At 43.1% G+C, this 25452-nt stretch overlaps 1 protein-coding gene across 1 annotated transcript; it reads right to left on the bottom strand.

The window, feature by feature from the left end:
* Positions 1–9853: 9853 nt before the first annotated feature.
* Positions 9854–17184, bottom strand: PFN2 (profilin 2). Its single transcript, XM_077826352.1, has 3 exons — positions 16884–17184; positions 14202–14394; positions 9854–11850 (listed from the first exon to the last, which is right to left on the bottom strand). Exons 1-3 carry the CDS (start codon positions 17013–17015, stop codon positions 11753–11755), a joined length of 423 nt encoding a protein of 140 aa, XP_077682478.1. The 5' UTR covers positions 17016–17184; the 3' UTR covers positions 9854–11752.
* Between the last annotated feature and the right edge of the window lie 8268 nt (positions 17185–25452).

Below are 25452 nucleotides of genomic sequence, written 5' to 3'. Positions count from 1 at the left end.
CCAGAACTTATAGGGTAAGCTTGAGGTCTCGTAGGATTTGGCATGTAATTTGGACCCATAAGATCTTGCAGGAACAAGTGCAAGATTTGGAGCCATAGGCTCAGAGCCACTTCCTTCTTGTTTGCTGGTTTCCAGCAGTCAATCCACCCTTCATCTGGGGTAGCCTCTGTGGGGTCTGGCACTTCCTCCTTCTACTTACTGCAGATGGGCCAGCAGCTGTGCGAGGTGGCAGGACCAATCCCGGCTGGCTTTACCTTAAAGTGATTAACTTTTGAGACTACCCATGTGGAGCTGTTCAGGGGGCATGTCCTGGGCCATGGTAAGGGCTGCCTGCTCTCCCCTCTGGGCCCTGTGGGAGTTAGGAGCCCTGGTGGGGTATTCTGGCTACCTCGGGCTGTGGGCCATGCCCATGAGGGGCTGTTTGCTGCCTTGCAGGACTTGAATTGGTGGCGGCAGCAGCTGTTGGATGTATGCTTCACTCCAGCGGGACGCTGCCCCAGGAGCGAGTCCCATGTGCCCTCCTGGCTGCAGGGTGGAATTCACCTGGTTATTCTGCCTTTTTGTTCTAATCTAGTTGGTTCTTACCCTGGGCCCATTACTGCTGCAGTGGGGCAGTGGTGGATGGATTGATTATCCTGGTCTGGGACTAACATGCCCTGGCTTGTTCCTTGCTCCTGGTACAGAGCCCCTTTCTGTGTGAGCATTCCCCATACTCAAGGTCTCCCCTTAATCGCTTGTGCGGCCCTAGCCATACTTGCAGCCTAAATCTAACTTACATAGAAACTGGCACTGTTGGAAACCTCCAGTCACTGGCAATAGCTGGTATTTCCAGGGTTGGTCCTGCTGGTGACTTGGTCCCTCTGAGCTGTAGCCAGCAAGACTGATACAATCAGACGCTTAGTGAGGACTCTCCATTTCCACTAGAAATATAGACTTGAGATCCTTTCCTACAGCAGTTTAATGGGTTAAAGGTCTGCTTTAAACTGATGCACTTTAGTTAGAGGTTTACACACTTATGTAGTTACAACATTAGGGCAAACATCCTTAAGATAGTTAGGCCCTTAGACTGCAGAGCATAGTGTGTTCATAACAGTCCACTGAGTTCTCGTGAACTTGGGTGTTCGTTCCCATAACTCCTGCAACACTTACAGCATGAAGGTTATAAAAGCTGCTCCCCTGCCCTGTCCCCACCCTCCCACAAACAAACAACAATAACAAAAAAGTGAGCCTGTTTCCTCTTTATCTCTGCTCCTCCTGCAAGAGTACAAGAGTCTTTGTCCATGAGAATGCATCCTTTTAAATTCTAATTTATAAGCTGCAGGAAGACAATCCTCTGCCATTGGAAGGCAAATGACTACTCCCACCACACCTTGCTGAGCTCTCACCCCTCCTAATGGAAGCCAAGACAATGGTGTAGGAGTAGATCATCTGGTGAAAGATCTAGAAAAGCCCTGTGACCCATGCATTGAGCAAACACTGGATGAGATGTGGGAAGGGTTATGTGAGGCTGTGCAGAACTGATCTGGTTGTTAGCTTAATTCAGTGTGTGAAATGTCTCAGCAGAAACATTCCCTTACTTTCCCCTCCAGTGTACCCTTGCTTACAGAGCTAAAGCAACTCTGCTTGTAAAGTAAGGCGCCACCTCTTTGCTAGAATCTCTGCCATGTTGGGGATATGGATAAACAGGGTAGCCCCAATGTTCTGTCCCTCTGTGCTCATGAAACTGTGCCATGTCCCCAACGCAGGATTCAGCCTTCAGCTTTGCATGGCGGCAGTCTGGTCTGTTAAATGGGAGAATCCAATGGCAGCTCTGCTGACCCCCCTGGCCTAACTGGAGCTCTAAGAAAAGGCTGTAGTGTAGGTGGGAGCTTAAGCCTCTTTGCCAGCCAATGCCTGGATTTAAACATTTTATTAAAGCCAATGTTAAAAAAGATTATATAATACATAGATTGAGAAAAGATTGTCTGTACATCTGGGCATAGTGCTGAGATTATCCGCAAATACAAAGTTTGTTTTTAAACTCATAAGATACATATAGTGCATAATCAGCAATAACCCAAATTTAGGTGAATGAATTTCAGAATACAGTTTAGATATTTAGCCTCCGTGCATTCGGGTACATTACTCATGAAAAAAGCTAAACAGAGAGTTGGTGGCGGAAAGCAAAATATATCAATGAGTGAAAATTGTCCCTAAGTAATTGAGAATTTAGGATAGGTTGTCCATTTAGAGAAAAAACAGTCCATCAGGAAAGTATTTGAGTTACTTTTCTGACTGCGCTTATTACACTGCCGTACAGTATGTCCATCTCTGTGCTTGCATACCAGTCCTGCTCAAGCACATCAATCAGTGACAGTGCAGGATTCTTCCATGGATGTTTCATGGAACCACAGACTGACTACAGTGTGAATGCACCACTTATGTGCTGGAAGACCTGAACATTAATTCCCAGATTCCTGAATGGGGGAAATGGCTCAACACTGGAATTTCTTCCATGTCTCTCTCCCTGTGCCCTCAAGTGGGCATGGGGAGTGCAGCTCAGGTGCTGAGCTAAGCAGAGCCCCTCTTACCCCAAATGGCCCATGCTTGTGCAAGGTGCATTGTGCTCTGAACATAGGCTTGTATGTCTCTGTCCTCCCTGACAGGAAATGGAATGCACTTAAATCATTCTAGCAAGAGTGGAGTTAAGGGAAGGACACCAGGGCTTATTGTGCCTCATGTCTCACCCACTGCCCTGTAGAAGAGAGAGATTTCCCTTCCTAGCATGGAGCACAGCAGCCCTTTACAGGAAGGGGAAGGAGTGACTTCACCTGCATGGAATCCTTAATGTGACGAAGGCCTTCTCTTCTGTCTAGCGATAATTAACACTAACCAAACAGAAATCTGCACACAATATTCATTTCACAGTCAAGAATGTGCCTGGGCTTAACAGCAGCATAGCTAATGCTCTCTGGATTGCAAGTCAACAGATTCAGAGCTCTAGCACTGGAGGCCAAGGAAGTGCCAGAACAGATGTCAACAGTCCTATGGAATCTTGGTTGCTAGAAGCTGCATCAGCAGCCAAGGGAGCACTTACACTGCACACTTTTTTAGCTTACACAATGGTGTATAAGGAGTTTATGGGGGGAGTGAGGGGGTCTACCTATACCAGACCCCCAAATCTGGTGGTTTGTGGTCTTGCTATAGCTAACTGGTTATCCAGGGTGGCCTTTCACTGTAAGTCTGGGGGTCATCTGAACTCCCTGTTGGGGATTCATTGTTTGCAGGAAGGGGGAGAGTTGGGCCTGACTGCTGGGATGCAGAGCAGTATCAGAAAGCCAGTGACCTTGCAGGTTCTGAGGCACTTAATTGAGGTTCTTCCTCAGGCCTACCCTTCAGGGGATGAGGCTGTACTCTTCAAGGCAAGTCGCTGTGTTAGTTTTCTTCAGGGGTCATCTGGGCCAGTGAGTTGTTTCCTTCAAGCAAAGGAGACTCTTTGGGGTGGGCTTTCATACTACAGGACATGTAGTGGGATGGTGACTTTCTAGGGCTCAGGTCCACAGCTCAAAAACCAATCGAATTGGGGTTGGTGAGGCTGTTGCTCTGCCCTGCTTTGTCAGGTATCTGTGTCCTTACAGGTGCTGCAGGCATATGTGGCTCAGAGGTCACCTGGGGAAAGTCCCATTCCTTCCGAACCAAATTCCACTTGTGGGCGTGTTTAGGAAGGGGCTGTCATTCTTGGGCTTGACACCAGGAAAGCATTGATCCCACTAATTCTGTATATGGGCCACAGCTATGGGCTATCCATTTGGGTTTGGATAGAGAGATCCAGGTTATAGGGCGCAGGTTGATCCAGGGCATATAAGTTGTGTGTGTGGCTGCCTCACAGGAGGCTGATACAGATGGTGAGCCATAAGGACCACAGGTTTTAACCAAGTCTGCTTCCTTCCCCAGGTCTATCATACAGAATGTATCATAGCATGCCTACAGCTGGCATGTGGGCACAGCATTGTGCACTAGGGTTACAGGAGAGTGTGTAATTCAAAAATGGCGTTGCACCTGAGCCTCAGGCTGGAAGCGATTTTGTTTTGGCACAGCAGATGGGGCATGCACTGGGGCCAGCTCATACCTCTCTTGCATGGGCTGGCACCCCATGAGGACATGCCTGACATCACTGTTACGCACTGAGGGCAGAATGACCTGGGAAGGCTAAGCAGGATCTTGGACTGCTGCTGGGCACGTTTCCTGGCATGGAGATAGCACGGTACTAGCTCACAGGGTTTAACAAACTGCAGTCCACCCACAAAAAAGGTGGACAGAGCCCCAAGGAAGACTAACTGGAAAGAATTCATATGGCTGGAGTCCCACGGTATCTCAGTTATCAGCCCAGAACTTTATTGAGAGGAAGGAGTGTACTTCCCTGAAACAGGATTGGCTGAACTTCTAGGTTGCCCGTGGGGGTGGAGGCAGTCAAGCTGATGCTGGCATCTCTTTGTGGCAGGTGCCCAGAGTAGGAAGTCGCTGACTTGGGCTCCAGATCCAAAATGGTAACACAGTGGGCAGCCTGAGGACACCTCCTTACAAAATGGGAGGGAGGGAATCATGTTTAACTCCCTGTGAGCAAATATAAACCAGGGGCTGGGTACTACTCCCAATGTGCTTGATAGCATTGCTGACTGAGGGGTCACAGTCCCCTCTTGCCTCAACTCCTGAAAGGGGGAGGTATGCCAGTGGAGGTGCCCAGAGACTGTCCTAGTATGATGATTGGCTTCCCCTGCACTGGAAGCAGTAAGAAATGGCAAAGGATCAATGGGATGCCAGTGACTGTACTGGGCTGACCCAGACAGAACCTTGGATGTAATTTGGCTAATGAAGTTGTGGCCTGCTTAAAACCCATACCATGTGTCCTTGCCTTCTTCCATGCAGTGAGCACTCCAGTAGACATTTTTTAAAAGCTTGCGCTCTTAAATAAAAAAAAAGACAAGAGAGATCAGGCAAAGGATATGGAGTGATTATTGGTGAACAAAGGGCAGGGAAGGTTTATGAAAGAAATGCGCGTGGAGGAGGACAGAAAGAGAATTTAGACAAGTACAATTGTAGGAACAAAAGGGAGCGTGAAGAGGAGGAAAGTGGAGATGTAAGTAAGGGCTTGAACAGGAAGTCAAACTTTCATCTGATGCAATCAAAGACTAGAAGCCAGTAAAAGGATCCAGGCAGAAGACCCAGTGATTTAGACAGCAACAGTGTTTTCGTTGGACAAGTCAATAATCAAGGTGAGATGATACCAAGTTATGGAGGAAGATTTTTAATAGGGAGAAAAGGGCAGGGAAAGGACACGGAGCGCACAAGGGTAGGAGATCAAAAGGGGTACCATCTAATAGAACTGTAATAATGGGGGACTTCAACTACCCTTAAAGAAGCTGGGGGAATGTCAAAAGTTGGACAATGTTTTTAAATGCAATTTCTTGATTCCGTAATCAATTGCTCCTTAGAGCAAGTTAGTCAAAAATAGCCTCCCCCTTCCTCTCCTCTGCTATAGGATTTAGACCTAAATAATACACAAGTTACTGCAAAAAATAAGTGTAGATGATACAGTAAGTAATTGACAATATAATAAAATGCAGCATCCTTAGGAGAGGAAAGTTACAAAAAAAACAAACCCCCAAACCCTAGTACAGTGACATTGAGTTTTAGAAAGGGGGATTTCGAAGCTTGTAAAAATAGCACTGAAGTCAAAAGCAAAGAGACATTCAAATCCTTTTGGCTTAGATACTATTTAAGGTAACATTTCTCAAAGTGTGAAGCATGCACCCTTAGGAGGCATGAAGGACTAGCCAAAGGGTGGAGTAAAGGGAAGCAAACATTAATAAAGTGAAGCAAGTGAAATCAGACTGAGTTTGTAGAGAACTTGAAACAATGGCTCTACAATTACCCCATTCATTTCACTGGGTGCCAATTCAGATGCCACTTATACTTTAATGTTAACATTAATTATTTCACTGTTCAACGCATCCCAGGAGAGGCATAGCATTATTTGAGGAGTAGTGCACACATGTAAGTTAAAATATGCAGGCCTTTAACAATACATTAGTAGGATTACAGGGAGGGGAGGAGCGACAAAACTGGTTCACTTTTCCAGAAAAGAGAGCGGGTTCAGATTTCAAAAGTTTGGGAAACAGATTTAAGGAAACAATGGAAAGTCTCAGATGGCGTGCATACCTCTGAACAAGGCAAGTAGTAACCCAGTATGGCTAAACAGAAAACTCAAGAGAGATCCTTCAGAAAATTGAAATCAATGCCTAGCAAAGACATTAAGAGTATAAATTAAGCAGGCAACATGCAAGGAGGAAGTTAGGAAGGCTACACCAGAATCTATAAAGTAAATAGCTAAAGATATGAAAACAAATAAATTTTTTAACAATGGAAGGAAGGATGTAGGAGTCCATGGTTCTGGTGGACAGCAAGGGATTAAGTGTGCACGTAAGGAGCATAAGTCACATTTAGCTTCTCTGTAGCATCCTTCTGTTCATTAAATTTCATTACAGAGGATATTGAAAAGATACCTACCCTTTTTGGTAATAAATGAGCTGGCTGAACTACTAATAAAACTATGAAATTTCCCATTAAAATCAGTAACTACAGTAGAGATGTGCATGCTACAAAATTACATGTGTTTTTTTTATTGAAGGTAAGGTAAGACTGGGAGCTATAAGTTAGTAAGATTTATTTCTGTACTTGGTATAATGGTTGGAACAGTAATAAATAGAACTATTAAAACACCTAGATTATTATGATAGGATAGGGAGTAAGTAGCAGGCTTTTATAAGGGGAAGTTGTTCCTTTCTAAATGTTCTTTGAACAGGTCAATAAACTGGATAAAGACTGGTCATTTAGAATTTCAGACAGCCTTTCACAAAATGTCTCATGTGGTTATTAATTAAAGCACTCATGGGGGGATGAGGCAAAGAACTAACATGGATAAGAAACTGGCTGAGACAGAAAAGAGAAAGAATTAGTCAATTTTTATCATGAAAGTTTAAGCAAGGGGAAGTCATAAGGTTCTGTATAGGACTAGTGATATTTAAGCTATTTATTAATGATCCAGAAAAAAGGAGCAAACAAAGTAGCAGCAAGGTTTGCAGACGATAGTTTAGGTTAGTCAAGACCAACCTACTCTGGAGGAATCCTAAGAAAGTGAAGGATGGAAGACACTATTACCCCATGAAATTCACTGGAGACAAATGCAAAGCAATGCACAATGAAAGGAATTATTTGCGCTAAATATACTCCTTACTAGGTTCTACACTAACATACTAGAAAAAAATTCTAGGCATGTGAACAACACAAATACCTCTGCTAAAATTTCAGCATGGGTCAAAAAAGGAAACAATGGATAATAAGGAATAGGATGAAGAATACTAAAAATAGGTTACGATATAAATGAATGGTACTCCCTCACCTGAAACACTATATTACATTTTGGTGACCCTGTCTCAAAAAACAGCAGAAATTGGAGTTCACAGACGAGCAATGAAACTGAGCATGAAATAGCTTCCTTATGCAGAGTGATTGCCAGTGAAGTGCAATAAGAGGGAATGCGGTAAAAGGTATACAAAAATGAATGTTATAGAGAAAGTAGTAGATGGAGCACTTTCATATAGTGTTCTTGTATTATGAGGGTGAATGAGACTGCAAATTTTAACAGAACAAAATATTATTCATACAATGCAAGAGTTATTCTGTGGAACCCTTTGCTACAAGATACCACTGACGTCAAGAGCTTAGGAGATTTTTAAAACAACAACGATTAAACATGTATATGGAAACATCCAGAGTTACAACAGGGAAAACAAAAACAAAACAAAAAAAATATTCTGGTGGAGACAATCCCTCAAGCTTTGAGGCATAAACCAGTCTTAGTGATTTTCCCTGCAACTAGGTTATTCCTTACCTGTCTATTGCAAGGTTTCTTCTGAAAGATCTGATAGTAGCTACTGTCACATATGTTGCTTCAATAGATAGATCACAGGACTGATCTAACAGATTGTTTCTTATTTTGGTGTTAAAGGAATATTCAAGACTCAAATCCTTAAAAAGTGGGGGAGAGGGTGTCTTTGTAGCATAGTGGAGTTGTCAGATACAAGAGGAAGTGGAGCTGAATTAGGAGGAAAGGAGAGACCAATGTTAGCAAGGTAAGAAAAAAAGTTAGGCAACAGTTAGAGATGCAAAATTTTTGTCAGGTGGAGTAAGATACAGGTCTCAATGGAGACAATGGGCTGAAAGTAAGGAGTAATCAAAAGGTAGACATGAGATAAAGATAAAAGTGAAAAAATAAGTGCCCCCTTTGACTAAGGATAGTCGTGGGGAAGTTACTACTTAACCTGGTGAGAGTACCCGTGGTGTGTCAGCAGCAGGCTCTATGGGTACACTGGCACTGTACAGCCCTGCAACTTTCTCGCTTAGGGGTGTGAAAAAACACCCCCCTGAGCACAGCAAGTTACAGGCCTGTAAAGCACCCATGTAAACAGTGCCCCAGAATGGCTCCCAGCGCTCTAAGCTAATCCCTCCTGGAGGTGGGGTACTGGGAGAGCACTCTCCCAGCGCTGGTGCACGACCACACTCGCACTTCAAAGCGTTGCTGCGGGAGCGCTCCCGTACAGAACAGAAGGGAGGGGGAAGATCGTTTAAGACAAGTAGTGGGACAAGACGGATGAGATTTTTCCAAGCACAGTTTAAGAGGAGTTATCTGGAATCTTAGGGCTTGTCTACACTGGCAATTTACAGCACTGCAACTTTCTCGCTCAAGGGTGTGAAAAAACACCCCTCTGAGCGCAAGTTTCAGCGCTGTAAAGCACCAGTGCTGGGAGTCTTGCTCTCAGGACTGGTAGCTACACATCTCATGGAGATGGTTTTGTTTTTTTTTTTTAAAAAAGAGTGCTGGGAGAGCTCTCTCCCAGCGCTCTGCCAAGACCACATAAGCCATGTTAAAGTGCTGCCGTTTTTAGACTAGCCCTGAGTTAAGATTAGGGTCTCATGGACTGCCTTTGTTTCCTTCCTTGGGTAGGTGTAGCCTAGTGAAGGAGAAGTTAAGTTTCAGGTGAACTTGCAGAGACAATTCCTATATCCTCAAAGTGCACCATGTTTAGAAGTAGCCATCATGCCCGTTACCAATGTAGCTGGTGTCCTGAGGACTGGCTGGCAGAATTTGTGCATGGTCATCAGTCAAGACCATCTGAAAGTCTTGCAGAGTTTGAAGCTGGTTAACTAGCTGGATGCTAAACCGTTTGACATGTTTTCTCCAAGAGCAGTGTGGATTTGTACAAAGAGGGTTAGTTCTTATACTAATGGAAACACTAGTACAGCACTGGTCACATCCAGCCTGTTTTAAAGGAGGGTAGGTTACAAAAAGTGTTCATTGCATTCACATACCATTGAGGAGGCTTGGGTAGAGAATGTTTAAACAGCAACCCTAACAGTAAAGAGAAACTGCCATGGGATTTGCTGGATTCGAGAAGTCAATAACACTAGTTTCCCTTAGTAAAAGTATCCCCTTCTGCCGTACAAGACTTAAAAGAAGCAAACATGAAGACTATTAGAGCTCCTGCTATGACTTAAGCTCGATAAGCAGTTAAATCAGTTTAGTATTCTAAACAGTCATTTTTACAGCAAAAGGACTAGTACATCAGTACAGTAATGCTGTTCCACAAGTTTATAATCCCTGCAGAGCTGAATTACATTTTGAGGCACACGCAAATACGAAGTTAGTGTAGTAAGCTACACGATGAAGTATATTGCTTCAGAAAAGTCTGGTGCATAAAAAAGTTACAAGAGTCTGATTTTATTTGGTTGGAATAAATTTATTTCGTCTGTAAACAAGGTGTTTAATAGTTATGGCATTTTTTGAAATGCATATTAAATCAGATGAGTTAGACTGTATCCCAGATGTAAAAGTGCAGGGAAAGAAATGGACAAATCAGCAACAAGAATTTGTTTAAATCTGTACATTATCCACAAGGCCCAAATAATAGAAGCAAATACTAGAATGTCCCTAAAGTAGTGCCATTCAAAAGAAATCCTTATAGTCAGTTAAAATCCATCTCACAATAGCAACAGTTCATTTTTTTTTTAAACAATAGTATGGCACAGAATACATATTAAAAAATTCATCACAAGACAGCCAAGTCAGTTATTCCAACCAATACCATCTCCCATTTATTCTTTTGTATACAGAGTTCTGCAGTTCTCTTTAAATGGACATACAAGTTAGTACCGTGCTTGAATGGACCGTCTGGTTACACATTTTAGATGACTAGTGCACGAGGCAGTTTACTCCAGAATTTCTGCAGCAAGAGCGTGGCAGGCAAAATGACTATTTCAAATTTGAAATGGTATCATTTTAACAATTTTAAGCTTATGAACTACCACCCCTCACACAAACATTGGTATTAGAGCAGCATGTTTCTTCACATTATCAGTTAAATCTGACAGAAAGATTGGAGTATAGGCTACCAGTATATAGCTGAAGGTGGCAGTTTTCCACAATGACCCTGTAGTTTCATATAAAACCCCAAGCTGCAAATTAAAAATTGGTCCTATGAAAAACTGAAATCGGACACACTCCAGATGGTTATGTTGGGATATCTAATGTCCATAATGGCAGCTTTTTATAATTCAACTACAGAACTGGAGCTGGCAAAAAAAAAAAAAAAAAAAGTGCCTGAACTATTGCAATGATGGAATGTCCCTAGGTATTCATTCAAGGACAGCGGTTGTAAGATCGTGAAGAAAACGCATCTACACTTTTTGATAGTTTTGCAGTTGCACCCATTAAGCAGCGTGTACTTCAGACACTATGAAGAGTTTTGTAAGTTTACAGTTAAGTGCAACAACAAAACTAATGAAACACAATAGCTTTTGAGTGCAAATTGGTTAAACAAACCAGGCACTGTATAAAAATAGGTGGAAGCAAACAAAACGTGGATGAAAGAGTGGACAGGGAGAGAAGTAAAGATATGCATGCACTCCCCCCCCCCCCCAACCATGCTCTACAAAAGGAAGACTAAATGAGCTGTGTAATTGCTCAAAGTGCTGAAGAGACATTGATCAAATTAGATTGTACAATCGGCACCTTGTGTTTAGTGTTTAAATTGTTTTAGTTGTCAATATCGTATTAATTGCTAAGACAAAGCAAAGCCTAGACTTGGCATTCTCCCCCTCCTAAAACATTTTTCAAGGTATCATGCACATTTTTATGCTGCAAAAATGGTGCCAGATATGGGACTTGGTTACATACAGTGGTTAACATACAAATGAACACGAGGGTAACTGGAATCATGATATTAGAAAAAAAAACAGATAAATAAAAAAAACAAAAAACATAAAACAACTACCATCTACAGTCTGGTAGCACTGTGAACATAACTGGTTGGTGATGAAGACAGTTGCTAGATGGATGGGGAGAGGCTGCTTAGATGTCAGACCTCCTCAGGTATAAAGCCAGTTCATATGCTTTCTTGTTCAGTGTCCCTCCATGGACACCTTCCTTTCCCATAACTATAACCAATGCTGGAGTACACAATGAAACAAAACAGAAATGAACAGAATTAAAGAAAAAAACACCTTTCCCCACCAACAAAGGGATACAAAGGAGACACAGGTTCATACCCCATCATCCTGCATTGCTAATAAAGTTTCCAGAATGTAAGGTTTAAAGCTCACTGCCAGGAAAGTTTAATAGCAATTTCCCCCTAATACTTAACAGTCTGCCTAGCAACTAGAACCCAGAGTCTCTCAAGTATTTTGCCATTGAGTATGCCTTCTTGTTCAATCCGCCTCCATGGACCCCTTCTTTGCCCATTACAAAGACCAAGACTGAAAGAGAAAAGAAAAAAAAAAAGAGGTTTTAAAGGAGTGTGTTAGACAAGGAAATAATGCAAGTTTTAATCGGATATTGCAATAAGTACACCAATTCAAGTTTTAATATTTGGATATTAAGTTGGCTTTACAAGAGCTTTCTAAAGTATAGATGTAGACAGGGTTGGGGGAGAGAATCCTCTGACTTCAGAGATGGAAAAGTTGTGTGCTAGCCATAAGACTTTGCAAAAAACCTGAACATATTATGTAACTGCTATTTAAAAGATAAAATGTATCATGGTGCATGTTATCATCTGACCTCTCTGACCAGGAAACCCTGGGTACATCTTATAAGGTAGACAATGTGAAGATGTTAAAAAGGAGAAAGACATAGCAGATTCTAGTATTTTTAGACTAGAGATTAAGTTCAAAGTGGTAACGTGTACATTGCAACTTTACCAAGTGTGTTTTGTTTGGAAGTTTATTGGTAAACTTTAAGTAACTTTTAAGTAGAAGTCTGTGTTTATGACACTACTGTAAAGTAAAGCAACAACGCAGTTCTGGGGGAAATGTTGAGTCCCTCCTTCCGTTATAGTGCAATTAGCTTTTTGTATGGAGTAAAGTAATTCTGAGCTGATTTTAAATCTAGTTTCCCCTTCCCCCCCCCCCACAGTAAACTGACTACAAAAATAATAATGTTGCTTTACTGGAAAGAGTTTCCTACAGAACTATAGTCAACAGAACATTACATGCCATGAGGCTTTATATGGTAACTGCCACCAGATGTCACTAGAACAGAGTACATGTAAACTTGGAAGGATTAAATGTTTTTTAAGTAAATGTTGGTAAATATCTATTTCACCATCCACAAAAGCCAGTGAAATACTATTTCCATCAATAAATTAAATTTACAGATGGACAAAGCAAGAAATATTATTTGACAATGAATTAAGAGTTTGATATGAGAATATTTACTTTGTATATTTTGATGCGATGTTGACAATTTGTTTTAACATTTATAATACTAATTTTTTGAATCTACTATTAAATAATTCTGTCTCCCCCCATTGTGTGACCCTCCCATAATTTTACACAACTGAACATTTAAATCAATAATTGAAAAAAAATGCTTCAAAGTAAACACTGAAATTATAAAAAATAAAAATCAAATTATGCCAAGCATAACTACATGTTACAAATTTTGCTTCACAAGAACACTGTCTCATCTTAATTGTGCTTTGAATTAGGACTGGTGAGACTGGAATCACTGTAATATAGATACATTGTGCCTACGTGTGGGTATACAGCAGAACATCACAAAGACCAGATCATAAGGGGACGTATCTTAAATAATGTAAACTTCAAAATAACTATAGCAAGCAATTATCTAGAATAGTGATACTATTTTCCTTATAAGGAAAGGAAGAAAATTAGTTACAGTCACGGCCCAAGCAGCACAGAAATCTTTACCTATTCCATTTGACCGTATTGTTAAAATACATGTAACATCTCCACAGCCTACATAAAAATACACAATACAGCAGTGTCTCTGTAGCTATATTTTGTTTATACATTGACCTTGGTCCCTAACATACTCAGTCTACAACAGCTAACAAAAGAATGCCTAGATAACGTCTTGGATGTCCTCATGTTGCTTGTACCCAGTGTTTTGAGAGAAGTTTCTTTTGGAATGGAGTCCAGCTCCTTCCAAGTAGGGTGTATTTTATAGAAGCTTAGATGAAATGCACAAGTAGTTAGACAAGCTTTATATAAATAGCCTGCAGCTACCCAATTGGACAGAGTTCATTCATTGCCCCAGAATCAGACTTCCAAGGTTCTCAGAGAATTGTTAAGAGTTAGTGTAAAACTTATGATTCAAACTAGGTAGTTCCATACAAGAAGTCTTTGTGGAAGAAATTTTAATAGAAGTCACTTTAGAGCAAATTTATGCTGAACAAAATATTTCAGTAGGATGTAATAACATCGACCATCATGATGACACTATGCTTTGGACTCCAAACATTTTAACTGCAATATACCTAATGCAAATGAGCGACAGACTACATTTAATCCAACTGATACACAGGCTACACTAGCTTGTTAAAATCTGTAGGCACAAGAAACCATTTGGTAAAGACAATTAAGTGCCTAACTGTGGTCATTCACCTAGGACTGCTAGATACGGATCTAGTCCTGGAAAATAGATAGACCACAATTACACCAAGATTGCATTGTGGAAATTTTAAAAAAATATTTTTATTCAGATTAAAGTAAGTAATTTAATGATTAGAGCTCAGTTTTGAAGGTTGCATTCTTGTTTTGATAAATTTAAATTTTTTGAAGAAAAAAAAAAAAAGGTTACAGCTTACCTCGACCAGCTCTGCCTACAGCAACATTGTATGTTGGCTCGCCACCATAACTCTTTGTCCTGATGTCCATTGTGCACTCACTATCAACATACAGGCTATCTCTGATCACAGAGCACTTCTTTGCACCAAGAGTCAGACCATTGGTGAAGAAACCCTCTCGGTCTTTTCCTACAATCATATCTATTTCTATGGGCTGTCAAAAAAGAAATTCAGTGTTACACAGCAAGCTCTCACAACTACCTTTCACAGAAGACATTGGATTTCATGTACTTTAAATGAAGTAGCTTACAGGTTAATTTCCACTCAAAAGAGACTTGTCACCAGCAAAAAGATTTGAAAGGGACACTCAAGTTTTCCTAAGACAAGACACTTTGGAATTGAGTGTTTTGTTATTCAGAGATATATTTTAATTAATTTAGTACCATTTTAAGTGAACACAAGTGCTACTTTGAGATATTTCAAATATTAACTGTACAGTTATAGATTAAGTCTGCAAGACTGATAAGGCCTAGAAGCTAGATTCCAGTAAGTCTTCTTTTTGAAGAAGGGAATGTGATATCATCAGGCATTTTGCTAACCACATGGCCATTTATTTTAGTAAGTGAATGAATCAGACTTTTGTTAATTGATAATGAGGTACCAAAAAGGCCTTCAGGACCGCATCCAGATAACTATGATGCAGGTGTTCCCCAGTGCCATTTGCCTCCTTAACAACAATTGGTGGGATATTAAACTCCTTCCAGGTCAGCTGCCACAGGTCTCTGAAAGGCCAAACAACAACTATGTTTCTAATACAAACTGTAGCCAAATTGATGATGTACAACAATGTTCAGCTGTGCCCTTTTCTAGGCAAGGAATGTTACATAATATCATGCCTAAGTTTCAATGACTCAGACAGTAAACTCAGAAACATAAAGCCATACCTCCAGTAAACGCATAGGTCTCACAGTACCCTAAAAAGTGGGGGAGGGGATCACAATGCTAAAGAGACCCCTCTGTGCAGAGGGAAATCGTGTTATCTAGTCCCTACAGGAGCCCAAGATAGGTTACATTTAGAAAGGTGTCAGACTACATTAGCCCCCCATGCTGTTTGCCCACAAAGTCTGTGCCCCCTTCCATAGGAGAGTCTCTCTGCAGCACTGCTTTCAGGATGGAGGAGAAGGTGGGGGTGGGGTGAAGGCAAGACAGGAGCAATATGCTTCCTAACGGCAAGAAAGCAAGTAAGGAGATGGAAGGCGTTGCCCTCCAGAACTGCACAGTCATAGCAGGCCCTGGCCATTTCCAATCACAAACCAGGACTCTGCAAGGCCACATCTTAACAAGGTACAAAGACACCTAGGGGAGGAGACTCAGTCAGCAGCTGGAAATCCTCAGGGCACCACTTATTTAACCATCTTCAGGTAAGGCAAGGCTGGTTGCAGGGCTGGTTTCCCCAGCGAGCGCGGCCTGTATGGCTACTCCCCACTGACATCACATCCTATGAAGGGGTATGATGAGGAGGGGGTACTGCTGTGGCCATGCAATGAGATCACTTAACTGTGGAGGTGCGGGGAGAAAGCTTTTATGCAGGAGAGCAGCCTTTGCATACCAAGGCTACCAGCAAAGAGGGGCCTAAGGAGAGAAAGGAGAACTGGCAAGCACAGGAGCCACGGGGGGGGGGGTAAATCCAACAGGACGTCACCACTTAGCCAAGCCCTCCTCTCCCTAGAGAAAGCAGTAACCCCAAATTCCCGTGCAGAAGACAGAGATCTAGAGGATGGATTTGCAGGGGAAAGGCACGTTTTGCTGCAGACTGATGCACATCATGACACAAGGTTATAATCAAAACATGCAATTTCACCACCACCCACAAATATCGGTATGGCCTAAAAGGGCTCCCAGTCTAAGTCAGTCTTCCCTGATCCGTAAAGGGTTTCCGAGCCCTTTACCTGGGAGATCTGAGCGGTGGGTGGGAAGGGGGCTGTGCTGCAGGAACGGGGATGATTAATACCTCTGAGGAGGACAGACGGGGAGGAAAGGACAGAGAGGAGGGGGGGGGGGGAATCAATGGCAGTGCGCCATCTTGGAGATGAAAAACATGTAGCCAGGGGCGAGGATTCACGAAAGCCTCCTACGCCGGGTACGTAAGTCGGTCCGCAGCAACGCGCCTGGGCGCAGGGAACCCTACGCCAAGCCTCTCCTGTGCCCGGCCTTTCTCTCCTCCTCCCTCCGCCGCATTGCCGGCTCCGGCTTAGCCCGCGCGACGGGCAGGTGCCCGCAGCACGCCGCCGGGGGCCCGGGCAGCAGGCGGGGGTGGTGAGCCGCAAGCCGCCGTCGAGAGCCGGGCCCGCTCCGCTGCCCTCGCCCAGCGCTCACATAACGGTCCCCGCTGGCCGGGAAAGCGGCAGACAAAACCCAGCAGCGCCCTGGGGAGCGCCCGGGCCCCTCACGCCGCCCGAGCTGCGCCCCACACGGCGCCCCGGGGGGAGGGGGGAGCTGCAGGTACCGCTGGCGGGGGCGGGACCCCCACTGGCGGCGCGGGGCTGCAGCCCGCGGGCGCCAGGAGCACACGGCGGCGGCTCTTTGCTGCATCACCCCCTCCCCTCGCCTCCCCCAGCGGCTCTCGCTCCGCGGCCCCCGGGCAGGGGCTAGAGCCGGGCCGGGCGGGAGGCTCGCAGCCGGCGCGGGGGCCGCGGCCCTTACCGTGATGTTCTGGAAGATGCCCCCGGCCGTGGCGGCCCAGACGTACTTGGCGTCGCAGTAGCCGACGATGGCGGCCTCCTGGCAGCAGCCATCGCACATCAGGTTGTCCACGTAGCTCTGCCAGCCGGCCATCGTCTTCGCCTGGCGCAGTCGGGCGGAGGAGCGGAGAGCGGCGGCGGTCTCACAGGCGCGCGCGAAGCGGCAGCCGAGCCCTGCAGCGAGCAGCGCGCGCCCGGCCACGGGGAGAGGAGAGGGGGTGGGGCCGCCTCCGCCGCGCTGCTGCTGCTCCCCCTCCCCTCAGCCGCGATGCTCCGAGCCGCCGCAGCAAGAGCAGCGGACTGGGGAGGGGTAGGGGGAGAACGCGCACCTGCTGCGCGGATCCCTCCGCCGCGCGACGGCCCCGGCGGAGGGATATGTTGGTGCGGCTGGGGAAGAATGCTGATGCGCAGAGCCGGGGAGATTGGCGCCGGCGGCAGCAGCGGCTGCGCTGGGCGATGCGGTGGTGGCGACTCGTGGCAGCTGCCTGCAAAGCACGGGAGTGGGGGCGCCCATCCCCCCCGCGCGCTCGCCAGGGGGGTCTGCCTGGCACGGCTCACACGACCCCTGAGCAGCCCGCCCAGCCTGCAGGGGCGTGGAGGAGAGTCACTGCGGCTGGTGGCTCGGAGCGCCCCCCTCCCCGGGCAGTGGTTTCCACTTTCCCCCTGCGCGGGGTGGTGGATGGCGAGCCTGGCACCCGGGTTGCGAACGGGTGGCAAAGGAGGAGAGAAGAGCCTTTTTGTGGCACGGATTGCGGTACTTGGGGGGTTGCTCTGAGGTCTCTCTCTGGGGGAGAGCTGAGCCTTGCCCGGGGGGCAGCAGGGATCGGTGTGTCTTGCGTTATCTTTGTTTCAGACTGGACAACAAACCTGCCTGGAATCCCAAACATGCTTCTTGGGATTATGGACCAGATTCTTGTTTCAGCTGTTAACCTCGTGCGTATGAGTAACCCAGTGGATTTACAGCAGTGTAACAGCGCATAATTTAACCTCTATATTTAGTCATTGAGGGAAAGTAGATCATTATTAGTTAAACTGTGAATGAAGTAATTGCAAGCTCAAGACAGTTGCAGTGATGATCTCTGCCTATTACGGAGTACACTGGTTTTAACATAAAATGTGGGGTTTGAAGTTCACCTATCTCAACTTTTGCCTGTTATCACAAAACCAAAGGATGTGTGAGTGGATTACATGTAAGGATGATGAAAGCTAAATTATTACCTTTTTATTTTGTTATATTTATCTGAGGTTGCTTGTTTCTTATCTTAAGTCTTTTGAAAAACTCAACTCTTAGTCTAGGTGAGATTTCAAAGAGTATATTTTATGCCATAAGAAACGTTGAGGAAACATTTTATTTGGAAACATGCATATTATAGAGTCGTGTACCCACTCCAGAGTTAAGGTTTCAACTGAGTTTGTATTATAAGCTCAATTTTTGCTATCACCCCCAAAATAAAGGGACATCCCCAAATAAAGTAGTAGTCCCTTTACAATCTATAGGTTAGATCTGGAGCAGAGGTACAATTTTTCTATCAAATTTGAAGTGAATTAGGCAAGAGGTTCCTGAATTATAGCTATTTTAACTTGTCTCAACTTAAAAAAAAAAATCTTGTCTGATATTCACCAAAGATGCATCTGCATAGTGGTACCAGTGGTGTAAACTAGTGTACACCCCATGCAGGTGTGCCCCCATCTGGTGCCCATGCTCTGTCTGCCCTAGAGTTTGCAGCATTGGTAGCACTAGTGAAGCTGCATTTTTACTGAAAAATAGGTAAGAGGAAACGGGACCCCCCCTCCCAAAAAAAAAGGGCAGCTAAAAATGTAGTTTACTAAACTAATCTGTTTGAGGTCAAGTCACAGGACAAGAAAGAAGACATCTCTAATACTTTTTTGTGAGATCTTACTTTGATAAGGGAGAGCGGAAGACAGAAAAGTAAGTTTAATGGTTTCATGTGTGACTTTTTGGGGAGAAAAGATGCATCCCTGCAATGCTGCCCTTTATAACCCCCCACATGCCCACACCCACATCTGCTAGCTCCTGTACCTCCTGTTGATTTCCTAAGGAACTCACATCTTGTGGAGAAATGGGGAAGAGCATGGAAGTGGAGGGAAGGTGTAACACTTGGGAAGGAATGGGGGGAAGCAAGAAAGGAGGAAAAGAAGAAACTACTTATGGACTATAAACAGCAAGGAGTATAAGACAAAGTTTAGAATAGTAAAACAAAAACAAAAAAAAAACCCAGAACTACAGTTCATTGGAATTTGAAGTGAATTTTGTTTGTTGCTGGGTGGTGGTTTTTTTACACTTATTGCTGCATTGTCATCGATTAAAGCACTTTCTAAAGGGTGCATCCAAAATGGAAGAAAGTTCAAAACTAAAAAGTCTCATGCATGAGAATAATATACTAGAGGACCTGGTGGAAGCTTTGCATATTTCTTTGACCAGTGCAGTAGCCTTCTCAACATATGATATGACTGTGGAATGCGGTGGGTTATTGTCCTCCTCTCTGATTTACTTCCACAATATAGTCTGTCTCATATTCATCTTTTAATAGTGTCCTTGGCAGTTTTTTCTCTTTCCTCTAAGAGTGGCAATTACAAACATGAACTGTGATTTTGGTATGTCTGTGTTCTCTCTATGTATTACCTTAACTCTTTCTTGTTATTCTACACATGCCATGCTTTTTTTTCCAGGTAGCTAAATTATGGGCAAAGGGTTGGTAGGATGACTTCCTAGGATCTGTGGAATATTATTGATACTTTTGGTAGAAAAGTGTGGAAGGCTGAGGACAACTTTATCCTTGTGAAACATGCAGCATTGCTCTTCTATGGAGATGGTGCTCAGTTCTGCAGTTTTCCTAGATGAGGTGATGGAAACAGAGGGCAGTAGGCAGAGACAGAAACACAGCAACAGCTAAAGAGTGCCCAGCAAAGCAGACAGAAGCACATAGTCAGCAATCCACAGCCCACCAAACAGACAGCAGAACCCAGGAGGATGCCTGAGACACACATCATGGCTGAGCTGAATCCTAAAGGACATCTGAGCCCCATCAAGCAGGAGTAACCAACTTTGCCAACATATTTGCCACTGATTAGTGGAGTTAACTCAAGCAAAGGCAGATTAATCTCCTGTTGATATAGTAAGATTTATGTGTTGACCATGACCATATATCAAAATGGTGGGATCCCCATTTTGTTACACTAACATCTGTTTTTAATATTTTCCCTTTGTGATGTTATAAAGGGCAAGTTCAGGTTCCTTCTGAGTTTCTGTTGGAGAAGCAGTTTCTTCAATGTGTTCCTGAAAAACTTCAGGAATGTTGAGATGGACTGAACAACTGTTTCATCTGGTTTAGATTTCTAATTTTGGTGAGCTTCCCTTAAAATAGGATGACTTTGCTTCTTTAGTATTTGTTAGGACTTTTAGGTGTAATGGGGATTAAGTGGGTATGAGGTTGCTTTTTATGTAATTTACTATGAAGCTGTGATTCTCAAAAACAGGGATTATGCTGGCTGTAGCCTCTTTCATATTCCTTCTTTGACTCACCTTTATCAAGGTCAAAAATGTAATAACTGAATCCCTCTTGTCCAAAATGATCAAAACCTTGATGCACTCTGTGATAGATAACCTGAACAATAGCAAATCCCATGGAAGCTGAAATTTTTGTTGCTGTGCGGAAGAAAAGGAGCTCTGGATTTGTTGTAAACATATGGATTACATTCCATTTTAGACATTTATGGAGAGAGCTTATTTTGCTTCTTATATTTCAAATCACAACCATTTTATTTCTAAACAATCTTTCCCCACTGAATTTTCCTCAGCCGAGAGCTGTTTGCCTTGTGTATTTTCAAACCAGCTGTGGAGCCAAAAATGCCTGCATGTTCCTGCATTTTCTGATGAATGATGGGATCTAAATTTCCTTTTGGATTTTTTAAATTTATTTATGCTATTTGTTGGTGTTTAGATTTTTATTCCTGAGTCCGCCCTGGGGGAAGGAGGAAGGGGAAAGGTCTGTCTTTTCTGTTTGATAGAATCCTTCAATTTTGAGAGTTGGAAGCTGTCATTCAGGAACAGAGCCCCATCCTGTCCAGGCTGAAGTCTTTCGTGCTTGATGTTAGGGCTGTTGGGCTCATTTTCTGGAGCTGGACCAAGGTGTGTTTTTCTGCAGCCCAGGTGACTAGAAGCAGATGAGATTCCAGATTGCTTCCTTTTAGCAATTTAAACACAGAAGTGGACATTTTCTTACCCTTTCAGGAAAGGGCCAAATTGGCTAAGCTTTGACTTACCTTCTCAATGGGATACACCTCATCATCATCCTTTGAGTGGTTAGAGGTGGGCTTCACATGGATAGAGGGTTGCCTGGTGCACACACTGGGGTGGTTGTTGTATGAATAGAAACCTCAGATTCCAAGGGTGTTAGTAAAGAACTACAGAATGAACCTCCTACCTGGAACTCTCTCACTTTATTAGGGCCAGATATGTTTAAGAGGAACTTCTCTTGAACAGGAAGACCAAGAACTCTATCAGCTGAATTTATCTCCACAGTGGTCTGAACCAGAGCAGTGGCACCTAACATCCTCTTGTGGTTCAGCCTATGTAGAGGCTCAGCTGTCATTGCCAGCTAGGAGACAGGTTGGGCTCAAGGGAGCCATTGCTACTTTGGCAGCCATCTTGGTGCCTCTTTGGCCAGAGATGGGGAAATTCAGCCACACTGACATTTTTGCTCTAAAAGGCTACATACGGTATTTTCTCAAAGGGCATTATATTTTTTGAGGTATTCGAGAAGTATAATCCCTGCTGGTGTGTCCATGAAGGAGACTCTCACTGAAAGCACTTAGTCTTCACTGCCCTTCCTCTTAGAGGCATGACATATTGGCTCAACGACGCACGGTGGCTGAGGTCCAGAGGGGCTCCTGGTGACTGACAGCTCAGTCTGTCTCATCCCCTAATGTCCATAAGTACTGGACCACCATGAGAATGTTAAAATTCCAGTGACAATTAGAATATTACCAATCTTGTCACTAAAACTAGCTGTTTGTAACTTCATGTATTTCTTCATTGATGGACCAAATACTATTTCAGTGGGGTTACATAGGGATGTAAACGAGTGCAGAATTTGGCTACTACTTATTGTTTATGTAGCACTTCATATTTTCAAAGCACCACATTCCACAGTGATGCTCAGATACCAGGCTGACGGAGGTCCAGGGAAGAGCGTGAACCTTAGCTCTCCAAAGCCCTGTAACAGTTGTCATCACAGTCAAGTGTGGTATCAGTGTATGAGGAGGGAGCGCAACTGAACATCAACAAAACAATGACACTGACTATACACAAAGTGCAGTCAAATATACAAAGTAAATTAATAGGAAACAAAATGTTTCCCCTTCCCCCAGTTTCTTTCAGTTTTTGTAATCTAAGGTAACTGTAGTAGGTACAGACTTTTCACATAGAAATATGATTTTCAAATTGATGGTGCCCCTATATTTTGCAAATGAAAGCGTAAACTCTGTAGAAACCACAGATACAAGAAGTCTATGGGGATACCCTGAAACTACAGAAAGCGGGAAATCCCACACTTGTGGATTTCTAGTGCCTTGACTATTGCTATTCATTTTAACACATTTAAACCAACAAATCTTGTTTGATGCATTATTCTCTTCCAGTTGGCAATTAAACTTAGTCATTTCATGTGTTACTTTTGATACTTCCTTTGTAAACCACATCGTGTTTCCTGTGACAATCTGTGTGCTTTACCACAAGTGCTTTCGGAAGTAGAGAGGGTGAAACTGATTTAGCGCTTCTGTGAATTAACAGTTTCAGTTGTGGTGAATAAAACCCCAGGAGCAAGAAAAACGCCACCAGATTCTAAGGGCTTGTCTATACAGTGTAGCAATGTGCACTACGGACCAATTAACATACAATATATTGGTGCACTTTAGAAATCACACCCCATAGTATAAATTACCCCACCATGTAGATAAACCCTAAGCTTTTGTTTAACCTCCCTTCCCACCGCCACCACCAAACCCTACATTTCTAGCCCTCTTGGTTATGAATTTAACCTTCCAAATACAAAGTCGCTGCAGAGATGTCTTCCTGAGTCTACAGAGAGCCTGAAACAATGACTTTGAGGTATGAACTTCCCCACTCTGATCAGCCATCTGTGGGAGACTTTACATGTCATCACTATTTCATCACAAATTATTTTAATGGATGGAATGGGGAAGTCAGTGAGAGTGAATCTCTGGGGTAAAAAGTGAGCTGCTGCAGGTAAGGAAATGCAGAGAAAGAAGCGAGGATACACACACAGATAGAGAAGGAGGATGGAACACAGAAGGAGATGCAGAAGGGCAGACAGAGCAGGGGTCTTCCATGGAAGCATATTTTTCCATTGAGTGTTGCTCAGCATGACTTAACTGATAACTAACAGTTCTGTTATTTGTGTAAGCCTCCCATTGACATCAGTGAGAACTTAAAGAGAACTGTTTTTGACTTGCCTAAGGCTTCATTTCCATTTTCTATGAAAGTCCACTGGCATTTTAAATGGAGCTTTCTAATGGTCCATTATGTTTTGCAGTTTTTGTGCCCCTTTGGTATATGTAAATGGAAACAGTATCACATTCTGAGTGCAGTGCTCTATCATCAGGTGACTGTGTCACTCTTCCAGGTTTAATGCTGATCAAAATATCAGCAGCATCTTTCTGGCAGATCATACGCTTGTCATAGTCTATGTCCAGCTTTGGTCTTCTGAGTCATGTCATGTTCCTATTATTAAGTTGGCAGGGCTTTATGTTTTTCTTTCTGACATTTACTTTATGTAATCATTATTAGACTGTTTGCTGCTGCTCATTTCTTTTACCGTCTGCTGGATAACTTGCCAGTGAACTTAGTTTTGTTAGAACTTTATTGCATTTTATTTTCTAAATAAATCTCTTAGCCAAAATATCTAAAAATCTGACTGTCTTGGTCATTTCCTTTGCTGATAGTAAAATATTCTGCTGTTAGTCCTGCCACTTCTTAATACTTGTTAAATTGTTATAGGATTTTTGGATTATAGAACCATATCAATATTTATCTCTTTATAAAATTGCCAAGCAAAAGTCTTAAGATGGATTTAAGGTTGCATTTTAGAAATCCAGGAAATTTAATTCCCAAACAAAAGCACTAACTTGAACTCAAATAACAACCATAACTTTAATTCTGCTCCATACAGCTGCAAGCATATGGTATTCTCAGAATGAAGCAGAAAATATTGCACACTTCTCTTTTCTATGTTTAGTCTGTCAGTTTTTGGCATTTAGTAGTAAATTACTCTCTAGTCCCAAAATATCAAGTTCTAGCTCTGTCTAGTAGTGGAATGGCCTGCCCCACTCTGCAAAGCATGATTGGTACAGCAGTTTATATCAAACAAAATTTTGGTACACTGAAAAGGCTACTTAGTCTGGAAGAATGATTTCTACCACCACTGCCAAATGCAGGGTCTCTTAAGAAGAGGGATGAACCCATTAGTGAAAAACAGTTCTGTCTAGAATCATCTGCATACAATCACCAAAGAAGGACAAAGAAAAATTAAATCAGACAATGAATGCTCATTAGAAAAGGCGTCAGTTTTAAATTCTACTACTACTGAATTGAAGTGTAGCAGCAACAATGGTGAGGATGAAAGGAAACAGTAAAAAACACAGAGGAACAGGGAAAAGATGAATGGAAGAAAGGAGGAAAAAATGGCATAATGAGAAGTGTCCATTTCTTGTATAATATTTTCTAGTTATTTTTATTTGTACTGTCCCACTGAAACTCAGGAAACAGAAGACTTTCTCTATCGTATTTAAACCTCACAAAACTATTATCCATAATGAAAAAACAGCATACAGAAAAATGTATGGATAAGTATTTCAACACAGTATAATTGATTAATCAAGTAATTCTACCTTGGTACCTATCGTTCACAGACATTTCTTCTTAGACCCAGATTCAGGTACTCGGATACTTATTTTAGTAGTATCTTCCCCCACAGATTGTCCCATTAATCACAGAGTACATTATTAATCAACATGAACAAGGGTTAGCAGAATCTGAGATTTTTACAGTCTTAGCCCTTGCCTTCACGTAAAGAAGAAGTGCTGTAGCTGCTTTAATGAGGACAATACTATGCCAACGGGAGAGCTTCTCCCATCAGTGTAGTTAATCCACCTCCCTGAAAGGCGGTAGCATTGTCTACACGGGAGGTTAGGTCGGTATAATTACATTGCTCAGCGGTCTGGATTTTTACACCCTTGAGCAACGTAGTTAGGCTGATATAGGTCTGTAGTGTAGATCTGGCCTGAGGTTGTATAGCCCTCAAAGCAGGGACCATGTTTACTTCTGTTTGTACCACCTGGTATGGTCCTAGTTGGGGGTCTCTTGTCAGGGCACTATTGTATGATAAGAATAATCTTCTAGTTATGGCTCTGTTCACACTCCCATCCCTCCTCCTAAATTCTTCATCCAGAAATTTGAAGTGCACTGAGTGACCAGATTTTATTTAGATCTA

Source organism: Eretmochelys imbricata, chromosome 9, assembly GCF_965152235.1.
Source record: "Eretmochelys imbricata isolate rEreImb1 chromosome 9, rEreImb1.hap1, whole genome shotgun sequence".
Classification (NCBI taxonomy): domain Eukaryota; kingdom Metazoa; phylum Chordata; order Testudines; family Cheloniidae; genus Eretmochelys; species Eretmochelys imbricata.
This window is presented reverse-complemented; position numbering and strand designations above follow the sequence as displayed.